Below are 14397 nucleotides of genomic sequence, written 5' to 3' on the forward strand. Positions count from 1 at the left end.
CTGATTTCATTCACTATTATTCATCGAAGTATTGTACTAGTGAGTGCCTTGACTGCTACCAAAACATTTGGTGGAGGCTGAAGGCTACAAGCAGGAAAGTTCCCCTTTCTCCACAGCTGCCCCTCAGTTCCCAGGGAATTTTGTCCACTTTCTAGGAGGTTAGAGAGAGGGTGTCTCAGATGTCATTAGGAATGCAAAACAAAACCTTTAAAAACCGTCACCACCCCCTGCACAAGGGCATGGAAACACACACCCCTTTCTCACTCCGTTCTCCTCAAACTTCTCACAGACCCCCATGTGCCAGAAGCATAGGGTAACCTCCCCTCTTCCCTGACAACAGTACCCAGAGGCATAAAAGCAGAATACCAGACAAGCAGAGTGGAAGCTCAGCTTCACCTTTTCTTCTTTTTCCTTGTCAGGCCCAGGCCCAGTAGAAAGACAATCAGTGAACGAACACCAGTCACAGCACTACAGGTGCATGTGACCTGGGCCAGGGCCGGAGCCCGGGACGATAACCCAGCACAAGCACCAATGACTGTAGGTGCTACACACGTCCAGCTCATTTACTATCATGTACTTCTAGGATCTGCTATAACTGTGGCTACCTCAAGTCTGATGCCTTGTGGTCTTGAAGAAACACGGGTGACTGCGAAAGTGTATGATTCATCTATCGCTAAAATAATGTATGATAGAATTTTGTTCCCAGAAAGATTATGCTACACACACTAGTCAATGAAAGAAAAGCCCAAGTAGGAAGAAAGTACTCAGCAGTGATGTGCATCTCTTCAGCTGATCTGGACTCTAACCTTGCTGCTATAGCAGGTAAGTGATCCGTATTACTCTGCAATATGCTAAAACAGAATCCGATTACTCCTTCAAACATATTACAGCATGAGTGAACTGCTACATTAGACACCAAGGTTCTCTGTTTAGATAGATCTTGAGTGTCTTTAGAACTTTTTAAAGAAATGTAATTTTAAACTCTTCTTGCTACTTTCTATTTTGGAATAAAAGTAAGGAAGGGTAACCAATTCGTAATTCAAACCACAATCGTATTTTACATCTTAAGCGAAGCAATTTCCTCCCATTTCAACAGTACTTAATGAAACACCCTTCTGTACTTTCCAGGTTTGCTTTATTTTACCCTTCTAAAATGAAACCATCATTCAAAGATCCATTTTCTCAAATGGGAAACACAGCAAAAACTCTCATGCTTCACACCAACCTGTCAAAGTTCATGGCCTATTAAGGCAGAGTAGTAAGCTACGGTTGGGCCATACTTAAATAAGGTAGGTACAGAGCTGTGTATGTTTAAGTATAAATACAACTATATAAAGAAAAATGTATAAACTAGATGATATGTTCCAGAAGCAGGTGTATCAGAAAACAAACAAAACCTAACAAGACTCTGAACTTCAGTAAAGGTTTGAATTCTCAAAATTCCTTTGCCAAGAGAAGCACTCGCCAACTTACTGCAGTGCACACACAGCTACAGGATTTAACAGCAGGCTCATTGTACTGCCTGTGTTTGCTACTACAGTGCACCTCACTGCAAAGAACAGTCTGGAATTCAGCAGAAGAAGGCCTCGAAACACCCTAGGATTTCTCATCAAGGCTTACAGAGAATGAGAGAAGACCATGTCACCAGAAACAGCAATCCTATCTTATCCCTGTAACATGTAAAAAGATAAATAAAAAAGACTCAAACTATACTGTTAAAGAACTATCCATGAGTGAAAAACACAATACAAAGAGTCATAAACAAGCTACCTGTTGGATCATAATGCTTTGCTAATATAAACGTAATAGACAATGTAGGTAGAACTTATAGAACCTAGGAATAGTCTTCAAGACATAGGGAAGGAAGTGCTTAGCTCTGAGTCAAAAAGTTTTCAACTGTAAAAGACATTTTAACATACATAATGTTTGCTACATTTCTCTTACATATTACATTTTCAAAAAAAAAAAAAAAAAAAAAAAAAAAAAAAAAAAAGTGACAGAATTCTTGGTTTAAGTGTTTACTTACATTGAAGGCATTAACTGCATTTTTATCATAATACTTCTTCTTTTCATACTTATCCCTGATGAAAAATTCCACAGCTCTGGAAGTAGCTAGTTTAAGGAAAATATGCATTCAAATAAATAGTAACATCAACCTAAAAAAGCTCATTGGTTATTCAAATTAAAAAACTGCACCTGATTCATCTCTTTTTGTATTTTTAAAACAGCAGAACAAACCACTCTACACAGAACAACTGCTGCTGCAGTGCCCAAAATGGGGTTCTTTGTACTACACGAAATTAATCAGTTTAATCTCTTACGAAAACAATATGAGAAAGATAGAGTATAAGTAACTCAGTGTTCCACAGTTAGGACGTTTTCACCTGGCATTTATAAGCTACATGGCTGTGGTACTGAAAATACTTGAACAATGGTACTCATATATGGTAAATAATTATAGCTTACTGTCTTAACTTGGGGGAAAAAAAAAACTTTCTGTTCAGAAAAAAGGTGAAATGTATGTATCTGTTCTCTGATTTGCACGAATTCCACCATTTATCAAATGCTGATCATAAACACTTCTCCAAGATCACTAAGTCCTTCATGAGTCTCCTGTTAAAACAAACATCCTTGTGGAAGGGGAAAAAAGCTAAAACAACTAGTGACAAAAAGATACTGAAGCAAAGATGGAAATAGCAGCAAGCATAATGATGTAGAAAACCAGAACTGACAACTCAGTAGCCCAAATGCAAAAAGGAAAGCTAGCAGTTTTCCTCAATTATTCTCTCAGCTTCATAAAGCAGCTCATCCAAAGCAGTGTGAATACTTTAATTTTAGTAAAGCTCACTCTCTAGGATGTGAAGAAAAGATTTTAGCTACTTTGTCCGGCAATGTGATTATCCATTCAAAAACTGATATTGCAACTGTGGAAGCTCAGACTCATTGCCTCAAACTTCCAAAGTAATTTTTCCTCAACTGATGGAAAGATACCTTAGCTCCACATACTATGTCCTAAGATTAACACTGAACTCAGAGCACTCAGTCCCTTCATTCTGTGCGTCAAATTATATTATCAAAAATCAGAGTTTCAAATTGTATGCATCACCTGAAGACAGTTTCATAACAATTACAAAAATCAAAACACTGCTTTCTACTTCTTTCCAAATATATATAAATTGTAAAGGGCATCCTGAGCACTTTGAAGGTACAACTACCTTAATACTAATACTGCAAAAAAATTATTCACTCTGTTGTTGGAAAAAACATTTTTCAACAGGAAACTAGACCTGCCATACAAAAAAAAAAATCACAGTAGTCCTTAAAGTCAGCTTCTACACTACAGCATCTCTGCCAAGAGATTGAATAAAGCTCTTAGAAAGGTCACTCTTATGATTAAGGAGCAGAAACGACGAGGGATCTTTAGCAGGAGATTTTGGGCAGATCCCACCTACACATTTCTCCTGTGTCTTCACTTTACTACCTTAAAACTACAAGTATAATTAATAATATATTAATAGTGCTACAGGAAGTTAAACACTAATACAGATGAACATATACAAAATTGATCACATGAAAAATATTTTCATAGTTCATCCAAAAGAATATTCAGAATGTAAGAATACTCACAACCGGAACACTGATAACATACTAAGCTGATTTTATAGTGACATAATGGGCAAAGAAAAAAGGCAAAAAACATCCATAACACAACAGCTTGTCATGAATGCCAAGTAGGTAAGTAGCTGCCAAAGTTATGGGAAAATTGAGAAATAAATCAGAAAATGTTGGTATCACCTCTCATGGTAGTGCAGCTTTAATAAAGAAAACACAGGCAATTAAATATATTCAGTTGACTAAGTCCACCAGTTAGAAGCTAACAACTATTCAAATAGGTATGTAATTAACTCAAGGCATACAGTGTGAACAAAAGAATTATTTTGAAAGTCTAAAAATTAGACAAGAAAAGCTTAAAGCATTATTGCTTCTCCTGCAGTAGCACCAGTGAATTTAAGTTAGCTGCAGTAAAAACAAAATACACATCTTCAAGAGCTATTTTAAGTTTTAGTCAAAATATTTCGGTCATATGGCTAAAATAAAGTTCTAGAATATTACAGCTGGAATACTACAGTGCTATCTGGTTCCAGTTACTTTTTTCTTATGAGGATGTATGTTTAATTCAAAAGCTACTAGAATATGAAAAAAACGTATCAGTTCTGCTCAAGTGCATTTTATAATGAGGAGTCTAACCCTTCCAGAAACAAAATCTTCTGGCATTACATATCGAGTGTAGTATCTAATAAACAGAAGAACCAAAATCACCTTTGTAAATAGCAAATTCAGATCAAGTTACGTCTAAGTCTGTTTATCAGCTCCTGCAGCTGGGGAAGGACACAGCTTACTCAAGAGTAGGTGTTTAGGATCTCATTATAATTAAAGAGTCCCAATAAGATCAGGTGAAGCAAATCCTACTTACGGAGTAAGTTCACTAAATCAAGAAAAAAACCCAACTCTAAATTAATGCTGTTATATATTATCCTAGTGATTCAGTAAAGGTATTTCTTGAGAAAAGTTATTTATTGCCAGTAGACAGTTTTCCTTCCAACCCTTCCTGTCCAGGTACATAGTGATAATCACACACAAACACAACTGGTGGCCATCAGAGAGGCTGGGTTTATTTATGTATTTCCATGCTAGTCACCTAGAGAAAGAAATCCATGCTTCACTGCAGTAAGATGCAATGGCTTATTTTACTTTACCATTCAGCTCATTATTTCCTGATCAAATACTTCTAACTTCAGCTGGCAGTTACTCAAGATAAAGACAGAATATTCAAGAGCTCTCCAGTATCACTCTAACTTCCTACATACAGGGAACTTATGAAGTCACCTCCTCTGAAAGCAAAAATAAATGGTGCTTGCCAAATCTCATTAAGAAGTAGATTTGCTATGACTGAAGTAATTTAAACCTTTTCTGAACTGTTCTCAACTTCCACTGTCATTTCTTATACAACAATATCAATGAAATAAATAATATGAGCTGACAAATGTAGCAGTGCCTTGAAACAGTCATAACATCTCAATTGCATTAAAAGTCATTTCAATGTGAAAGCCAAAACAAAAAGGATACTGATCTGTTTGAGGTCTTCGGAAGTTCTCTGGCAGATTAGCTTCATAGAGGAGTCTTGCTTTAGTATTTCCCATTTCCTGCATGCACTAAGGAAAAGTGGTAGAAAACCATTAGTTCATGTCTGTCGATACTGTAAACTCAGAAACAGTCAGAATGCAAATGGAGTGCTTAAGTGACATTACAAGTTTTAACTTGGAGACCTCCCTGTTGCCATACGTCTTGGGACATATGACCATGGCACAGGGGGGCTGCCTGCCCAGACTTGATGGACAAAAGTGACCAACACTGGTGCTGTTTGCAGTGTAAACTAACCCATCCAGGGAAAGACAAGCTTTGATCTCTCAGGATGGCTCTTCAGACCATGAAGACAAAGAGTAAGAAAATTTGTCTAAAGGCAGGAAGAGGCTTCAGACTGGAGCATACCTGGCAGAGTCAGTGCTTGCTAACACGGAAAGAACACAACCAGGCATCACACAGATGCAAGTGCTACTGTCCTGTCCCTTACTAAAAAGGCTTACACTTTTTCTACAAATACAACCAAGAAGTAGCTTTCAGAGTCCCTGGGGCAAGATAGAATACCTCTAAAATGATAGAGAAATGAGAGCTAAACCAATTTCTGATGTGAATTTTATGAATTTAGGCTCACTACAGTAGACGTATGATACATGCAAAAGCTAACAGGATTGTAAAACATTTAAACTGGGCATCATGATAAATGCAAATCCTTTCAGAAGTACTCCTGACATCCCTTCCAAACTGGAAACATATTTGAAGATAATTTACCTGTATTTGCTCTGGTGTCCATTGATCCAAGTTGACAGACTTGACCCTTGATATATGAACCCCAAGATTTCGATGTATTCCAGCACATCTGATGCAGATAAAAACACCAGTGTTCCAAGAAGCCCATCTTGGTCCTAAAAGGAATGGGGAAATAAACCAATTATTTTCAAAATTCCATATACTGTGAAGATTTTCTCTGGCATAATTTTATACCGACAACATGAATGAACAGGCTTGAATAAAGGCTCACCTCTGCTTCTCTAGAATATGTGTCACTTTTAACAATCTCCACTGTTAACAATTTTACTCACAGACTTCTAAATAATGTCACAAAACATTAACTAGCCAGATTTATCTAGAAAGTCTTATGTTGGGTCCACCTCCCCACCTCCAAAACAACACAACAAACAAATCTTAGAAAGCTGGCTTACTAGCAACAAGAATTTTGCTTGCATCTTGAAAAATCCTTATGGCTATGCCTCAGATGAAGCATCAACAGAAATCAGTAGAAGTTGCTCCTTTTTCTCCTTTTAAAAGCTTCTTAAGACATGCATTTGTACTTAACTTGAAATTAATTGCAGGGCAATTTTGTATTAATGCAACAAATCTTTTAATACCTCATACAGCACAGACTTTACAACAGTAGCATGCAAGCTCTTAGGAAATGACTATACAGAGATTTGCAAAACCAACTGATAAAAATATCCATCTAAGATGGTGGAGAACTCATTATGTTCAGTATCCTTGATTTCTAAACTACAGTATGAGTTGCCATTCACAGCCAAATGGATTTTCTAACAGAATCGGGCTGATTTTTTAACTTTACCATTGTTTCTCAACTGTGCTGGCATATTAAGACAGTTAAAGTATGCTGGCCTGAATTATCACGGTGACAATTAGGCATTTTCACTTGAAGCTACTATTCATTCTCTAATTAAACACGTATCATTTTATTCCAGCCCTGTACATCACCACTGTTAAAGGCACTACTTTGAAGTCCACCTAGTTCTGAACTCTAAGGAGTTCAAAGATTAAATAACTACCATGAAAAGCAAGAAGGCATATTGAAGAGTTGGAAAACATTTTGAGCAGTTGTTTTCTGCTTTTGTATGACAGACGTGCACCTAGACCACTCCTGCAACCGTAGTTGTTTGCATTTCAATATCAATATATTGTATGAACACCTTCCTGGGATCAACAAAAGATGCCTCCTTCTCCTGATCTTTAGCTTAGGACTGTGTTGGTTTGACCCCAGGCAAAAACCCACAGAGCTGCTCACTCACTCTCCTCTCCTACCAGACAGGGAGAAAAGAGTAGGAAAGGGAGAAGACTTGCAGACTGAGGTAACAGTTTTATTAAGTGAAGCAAAAATTGGATACAAAGGGAGGAAAAAAAGAAAAGAAAGGATTTCTTCATTACTTCCTATGGCCAGGCAGCTGTCCAGCCACTTCCTAGAAAGCTGCACTTCAGCACCCACACCACTTGTTTTGGACACCGCCATAACCAAGACTTCTCTTTCATCCTCTTCCTTTCCTTAAGCATTTCTTGCTCGAGCACTTTACCACATGGCATGGAATGGACAATTAGAATCAGCAGATGTCTCAGCTGTGTTCCTCCCAGTTTCTCACCTGCCACCACTCACCCACTCAACTCTTGGGAACAGAAGAGAAAAAAGAAAAGCTCTGATTGTGTTCAAGCACTGTTCAAGCAATAGCCACAAGAAGGAAGCAGGAGAAATCCTTTCAGTTAGACTCCATTCTTTAGAACTGGTATTTGAAAATCCCAAGACACATTCACGGATCCCACATTTGTTGCAAAGAAGCATTATTCTTACGAGTGGAAATGCTGGGAATATTTTGGGGTTTAGTTTATCTTTATTTAACCTTGCTTTTAATTTATCTTACTCAATATCTCAAAAAGTCAGAGCACTTGATGTCCACTGCTTGACCTTTAAGACCACAATCATTAAAATGACTGGCAGTTTTCAAAACAACTGCTACTATCATAAAGTTAGATTTCAAGGGTCAAGAGATCTAGGAGTTACTCACAAAAACTAACACACCTTTTCCCACATGGCAATTCTACGTTACAACTACTACTTGTCAGATAAGAACGGTCAGACTGTTTGTAATGTGCCTTAAATACTTCAACAACTAGCTACCTATTGATCTGCCTTTTTATTTCCCCCTATAAAACACTACAGACACAAAATACTCACTCTTACACTTGGTACATTTGTATTACAGGAAGGCCTCACTTAAAATTTATACTACTTTTAGTTTTAGTGCTCCAGGATAGAGTTTTGCAGGTCATTTGCCTCAACCTATTAATCAAGTTTCAGCTAAAATAGTACACCAGAAGAAACTTAATAAAAAACCTTCTTAGCCACTCCATTGTAGATCAAGTACCTCAGTTTATGCAGTAGATTAATCTAGTCATGACAGTTTAGAAACATGTAAGATAAAGTCTTGTGTACCCAACAGCTTCTCCAGTTTTTCCCCCAAAGTATAACCCATGTGCTTTCTAAAACCTGGAGCCTGTTTTCATCGGGTTACTACAGGGAAGGAAGGTGTTTAACTATACTATCTATATGCTGTCCAAGTTTTGAATCCCTATAGGGTGTTTACACAACTGCTATGAATTTTTACCACAAATGAGTTTGTAAAACTACACATCACATGGGGTTCCTGTACTTCAGGTACTGCCTCAGCTATGAGATCCCAGACAGGCAAATTCTACATTAATGAGACAAGTCTGGAAGGAGGACTTGACACGACTGAAGTCTAAATAAATTAAGAGAGAGATTATTAACTTTGTAGTTAAAATATTACACTTGAAACTTTGTTAACAAAAAGAAAGACAACTTGTTGTAGCTGGTTTTCTCCTGGAAAAGAGCATTTGTATTTTCCCAAAAGCTCATATTTCATTAATTTGTACTTATTTATGAAATAAATTAGGGAAATCAAATATATTTAAGCAATAAGGTAACAAATTAAACAGTGGAATAACAGGCAAACCTGAGGCCAGACAAAAATGTTCATGTGTAACCTCTGAATTTAATTCCAAGTAATGACAATATGCAATATTAAACACTTCAAATGAAAAATGTTTTCATTAATACAAATCAATCATAACCACAGTTAAGCACTAGGCAAGAGAAGTTAGAAAATATTTTCTGTGTGGGCATCAAACCAACTATGCTTGACTTAACCAAACAGTCAACTAAAGCCTAGGCTGCAAACCTTGCGTGAAAACTGCTAAACAGTAATTTGGAGAGATTCAATAAACAATGTACAGTTTTGTCAATTCTGTATGAAGTCGGGATCCTTATTTCTGCACACAGGAAAAATTTTGCACTAATAGAAATATTCACAGGTTTCTTTTTGTTGGGTCCTTAAAGACACATTTGACTTTCTTTAGAAAAATTTACAAGAGTAACCTGGTTTAACTGCTGTATGTATTTTGCTAGCCAATTAAGAATATGGATATTTGGCTTCAGAAATGAAGACTGGACATCAAGAATCTTGATGGCTGTTATTTTACACTATTTAAAACACCTTTACATGTCAGTAGTAATGCTATCTTACCTACCAAGAACTGCACTATACACTGCAACTTCAGTCAGTCAATAAGAACACAAAATACTTGACACATTTGACATAAGTTTTAATAGAACTGTAATTTTGTTCTCCTGGAAGCCATTTGAATTTTTACTAGAAGCGCCAATGTGCAGTTCAGCAGCTTGCTGCAACACTCCAATGTAAAAATACACGTGAAGTTACTTCTTCAGTCATTTAAGATATAGATAACTGCTTAAAAGTATTTTCAGTCTCTTCCATCCTTTACTAAAGTTAATTTTAGGAAAAAAGCCATAGGACTGAAAATGACCAATATTCATACTAGACTATATACTAGAATACCATGAAGTCCCTGGAACAGTGCCTGGCTGAACAAAGGAAAAAACTTCAGCAACAGTAAGACAGATTGCTGCTTCCAAGATGAGAATCGAACTTTTTTTTTCTTCACTCTAAACTTTTTTTTCCATATTTCTATACACAGTCTACTGATTAGACTTAAATTCCCATTTCAGTTCTTAGCAGGTGGCTGTGAAGGTGTGTGCTATCTGCCAGAGAAATCATGACAAGATTTTGAATGCATTAGGTCATACACAATTTAAGGAATCCTTAAAATAACTAGGTTATTTTTTTAGGCCCACAAGGTTTGTTGTGTGTATTTAGTCTTACTGATAACTGTAATTCAGTTACCTTCATAAAAAGAAGTGATTAATTTTGACTTGAAATTTCAACACAGCACAAGTGCAAGTTTCTTGTAAGAGCTAAACAGAAAGGTAGTTCTTTGGGCCATCATATAGCTTCATATAATTAATTTTCAGTCTTGGCTATTACATGTTAAATGGACAACACCAAGCAATATTTCCCAGTATACTGGGCCTGGCTGGGATGGAATTAACTTGCTGCATTGCAGCCCCTATGGAGATGTGCTTTAGATTTGTGACCAAAACAGTGCTGGTAACAGAAATACTTTGGCTACAGCTGGACAGGGCTTGCACAGAGTCAAGGATTTCTCTTCTATCCCCACCCAGCAGGCAGGGAGTAGGCAACAAGCCAGGAGGGAACACTCAGGGACATCCCAAATATATATTAGAATCCAATCAGGTGCATAGAAACAGCACTAACTGTGACATATTTATGGTATTTAAGGAGTCCTTTATTAGAGACCATCTGGGCTCCAAAAAAGGAAAGAAATATGTAGCCACCAAGGAACAACATAGCCTGTTGTATCTTTAAGTTTTCAGAGTTTTTAGATAACTCACGAATTAAAGAAAAAAACTAGAGAGTTTATTTCCAGTTACAGTAGACTTCCATGCCACTACAGTTACTATATAGAACCACCATTCTCCCTATTCACAGAAATATCTACAGCTACTAAAAAACTGTGAACATTTCAAAACTCAACTTCAGCTGTTTAAAACCTAAGCAATAAAGAGCTTGAAAGCAATTTACATAATTTTAGATAAAAGTCTTCAGATAAGTTGATTTCAAGCCAATTTTTAAATTGCTGAAAAAGTTGTTCAATTTCACATGCCATTCTTTCATTCTAAAATGCACATCAAAGTGTGAATTTTGCGTAAAAGGCATCATTTTTACATATTCTCTGGTGAGGTGAAAGCTTTTCTCTCAACATATTTCAAAATCTTTCCCACTTTTCCCTCACACTTTCCTTTTTTCAGGATACAATTTTTGATTACAGATTTCTCCTTCATATGATTTAAACGGAACTCATACCTTGCACATGCTTAATGTTTGTGCACATACTCCCAAATAACACTTTCTTCTCTGTCCCCATTAACTCATTCAGTAAGGACCATGTGTTCTACTCCACTGTTTTAGAAAGAAGCTGACTGAAGAAGCCATAATAAAAATTCACACATTGCTGATAAACCCTTCTAATGTACTTCTATATGATACAACCATCTTTTTGTGTGTAAAGCTGACATGCATCTTTGGGCAAGAATAATGATGGGAATTGTAATGCTGAAGCTGGTATCATGCATTTTCAAAGGAAACAAAACACAAAGTACATTAGTGTTTGTATGTCCAAGATTTAAGTTTTACTCCAACTGCTCAAGTTTTATTTTGCATCAGCACACACACAGCACTGCATGAGATACAAAACAAGGTTTAAACAATATGGTTCATTTAAAATGCTGACGGAAAAAGTACTTTTATCAGCATTACAAAAAATGTGAAACCCTCATATACTAGCTGTATATGAACCCAAGCAGTCAATACAGTGTGAAACATTGCTTTAGCTCTCCATTTGATTAGTTAAAAAAATATTTCAGCTGTTTTAAACATCTCAGTCAATGCTCCATCCTCTACTCAGCTTCCACCTGCAGTAAGGAATTAGCAAGAAATAACAGACAAGACTGGGCAGGAGTAGGAGAACCTGTCACACAAACACGTTACCAAAAAAAAAAAAAAAAAAAAGGCAGTGGAGTGGAGACCAGAACAAACTAAAAAGAGGCAAAAGAAAATGAAAGTCTTCGAATATGACATAACTGGGTGACATCCACAAAAGAGCAAGTATAAGATCACTGCAAATTTGACTATGAAGTTGAAAGATGATTGTTGGTTCCCTTATTACAACAATTGAGTTTCCTTCCCTCCATCAGTCCACCACCATCTGTTCAGCTTACTGTAACTGCAGTTAACAACGAAACACTCCTTTTGCTCACTACAGGTGCTGACCCCTCTCACGAAACATCTTAATGTACAGAGAGCAAACAGAGGTCTGAATTGGGGTAAAAGGAGCAAGCATGCAGCCTTTCAATTTTACATGTGCTGTCAAAGAGAAGGACAACCGTTTTACATCTCAGCGAACAATTCTGAATCCTTTACAATACATGCATAAACCCAGTTTGCCAAGAAACTAGTAAGTTTTGAGACAAAGTTTTAAATGAAAAAAGCTTGTCAAGACTAGCTTTAAATAAGGTTTGTATGATAGAGGCACATAAACACAAAGTTAGTTTTCACTTTACATTCTTGCAGTTACCAGTTAGAAATTCTACAAGGAAGGAAGCCAAGTATTACACATAACCTTACACATAACTTTGCACCTCTAATATAGTCTGTAGCAAACTTATCTTGGGCCAACATCTTTAAAGACTTCTGACAGACTACAATGCTTTTTTTCTCTCAACAGCATCCTGCCTGTCCTTTACCTATAAAGCGCAGTGAAGTTACTTTAATTCTCATTTGTTTCCCCAAATTCTCCTGCTGTTTGACAGACTTGATTTGCCAAAGAACTGGCTCCATCTTGTGGAACAGAGAATTAACTGCAAGAAAATCTACACACCTGACCCATCCTGAGTGGTTGATAGCCAGTTCACAAAAGCTATCACTTTTGGTCAAAGAAAGCCTCATTGCATCAATCCAAGCATACCCATGCAGTGCTCTCTCCCTTTCCATTACTATCCACACCAAATTCATACTGCTCAAGTGTTCTGCTGTGCAAGACTTCAACCAAGTTAGGAAAGAATATCTTTCAAAAACATCTGTAACTTCTCCAGGCTGAGATAAAAATAAAGATTGTGAACAGGAGACAAGCACCCTTACATAGCAGATAGAGAGAAACGAAAGAAAACAAGTAAGCAGCAGCTGTATTTTATGTAATTCAATTTAATACAAGAAGATCTGAGTTAACACAAAACAGTGCCTTCTCCAGGGGCTACTCAGGGAAGAACAAAAGAACAAGGCAGAACTTACAGAGATTCCTCCAAGTTTCTCTCCTCAAAACGTAACACACTAGAGACAGCAATTAAGTCAAAATAATACCGAAATACTCCAAAAAAAAATTTACTATCATGCATTTTCAGTCTAATCCTGCTGGTTCAAAGACCCTCACTTACTAGTTTCATTGGAGGCTGCTTAGTTTTTCCCACAAAAGGTAGATCTACCATCCTCATTTTTGCTTCACAGACTCCTGGGGTGGATGGGGTGGCGGGAGTGAAACAAATCCTACAAGGAAACACCACTCACCCACCCCCAACACAAAAAAGCTCAATTGCAATGTTAATGTCCACTGAAACAGACTTCGTGAATTAAGCACATCTTTGAAAGAATGAAAGATCTCGCATAAAGATCTTGAAGCAAAGGAAATCATGCAAGAACCACAGTACAAGAATCTTTTTTCTATTAAATGTTCTTCAAGGCCCTTGAACCTTAAGTCTTTTGAGACTACTGATAAAGGATTATTTACTTGTCACTCAATCCACTGAATTAGTTTCTGATTAAACAGAACAAATAGCCTGAAGCATGTTCTCATGTCACATCTAGTCCCCACCACAAGCATAATTTCTCTTCCTTTACAGTAGAAAAGGCTTCCTTGCTTTACCTCCATACCCATCACTGGGAAAACCATGCAAGCTCAGTCTTTATGTGCTTTTAAGGTGTCAAAGTATGCAGCAAAATACTATTTTATCCAAACAAAGGCAACAAAGGCTTACATGGTAGTTGTCAGCAATCTCTTACAGCTGGCTTAGCAAGCTTGTGTTCAGAGAGTCAAGACCAGAACTTGAGAACTTAAAATTTACCACATTCAGGAAAGTGGGACAGGAGTTCAAACAAGAACTGCTTGTAACAGGCTGTTTTCATATTTTTAAATAAATCAAACTCAACAGCATTAAGTTGCACTGAAGGCAGACAAGTACACTGTTCCAGAGCCCAGCTTAATAGTACCTGAGAGTCATATGGTTCAAGGCCTACTGCAGGAATAGTGGGAAGACAAGCCTTAGAAGCATTGCTTAGCTATTTTTAGCCACTATCTGGTAGGTGGTAGAGAGTTTCATGGACAGGATTCCTCCAAGTTTGTCTTTTGGTTTGGATAACCGTTTTTCATGAAAGCCATCAAAAAATCCATTAAGTGCAGACCTATTCCTAACTCCAAATAGGCTCTGTAGAAGTA

The 14397-nt window shown here is 37.1% G+C and overlaps 1 protein-coding gene across 1 annotated transcript in view; it reads right to left on the minus strand.

Annotated features, from left to right (window-relative positions):
- Positions 1-7411, minus strand: part of SMAP1 (small ArfGAP 1) — a 66713-nt gene extending 59302 nt beyond the window's left edge. The window contains exons 1-4 of the mRNA XM_008637658.1: positions 7330-7411; positions 5911-6044; positions 5128-5213; positions 2027-2102 (exon numbers count right to left, since the gene is read on the minus strand). Of these exons, the coding sequence (XP_008635880.1) occupies positions 2027-2102; positions 5128-5213; positions 5911-6044; positions 7330-7411 (378 nt within the window). The remainder of the gene's footprint in view (positions 1-2026; positions 2103-5127; positions 5214-5910; positions 6045-7329) is intronic.
- Positions 7412-14397: the final 6986 nt, after the last annotated feature.

Source organism: Corvus brachyrhynchos, unplaced genomic scaffold (assembly GCF_000691975.1).
Source record: "Corvus brachyrhynchos isolate BGI_N302 unplaced genomic scaffold, ASM69197v1 scaffold136, whole genome shotgun sequence".
Lineage (NCBI taxonomy): Eukaryota > Metazoa > Chordata > Aves > Passeriformes > Corvidae > Corvus > Corvus brachyrhynchos.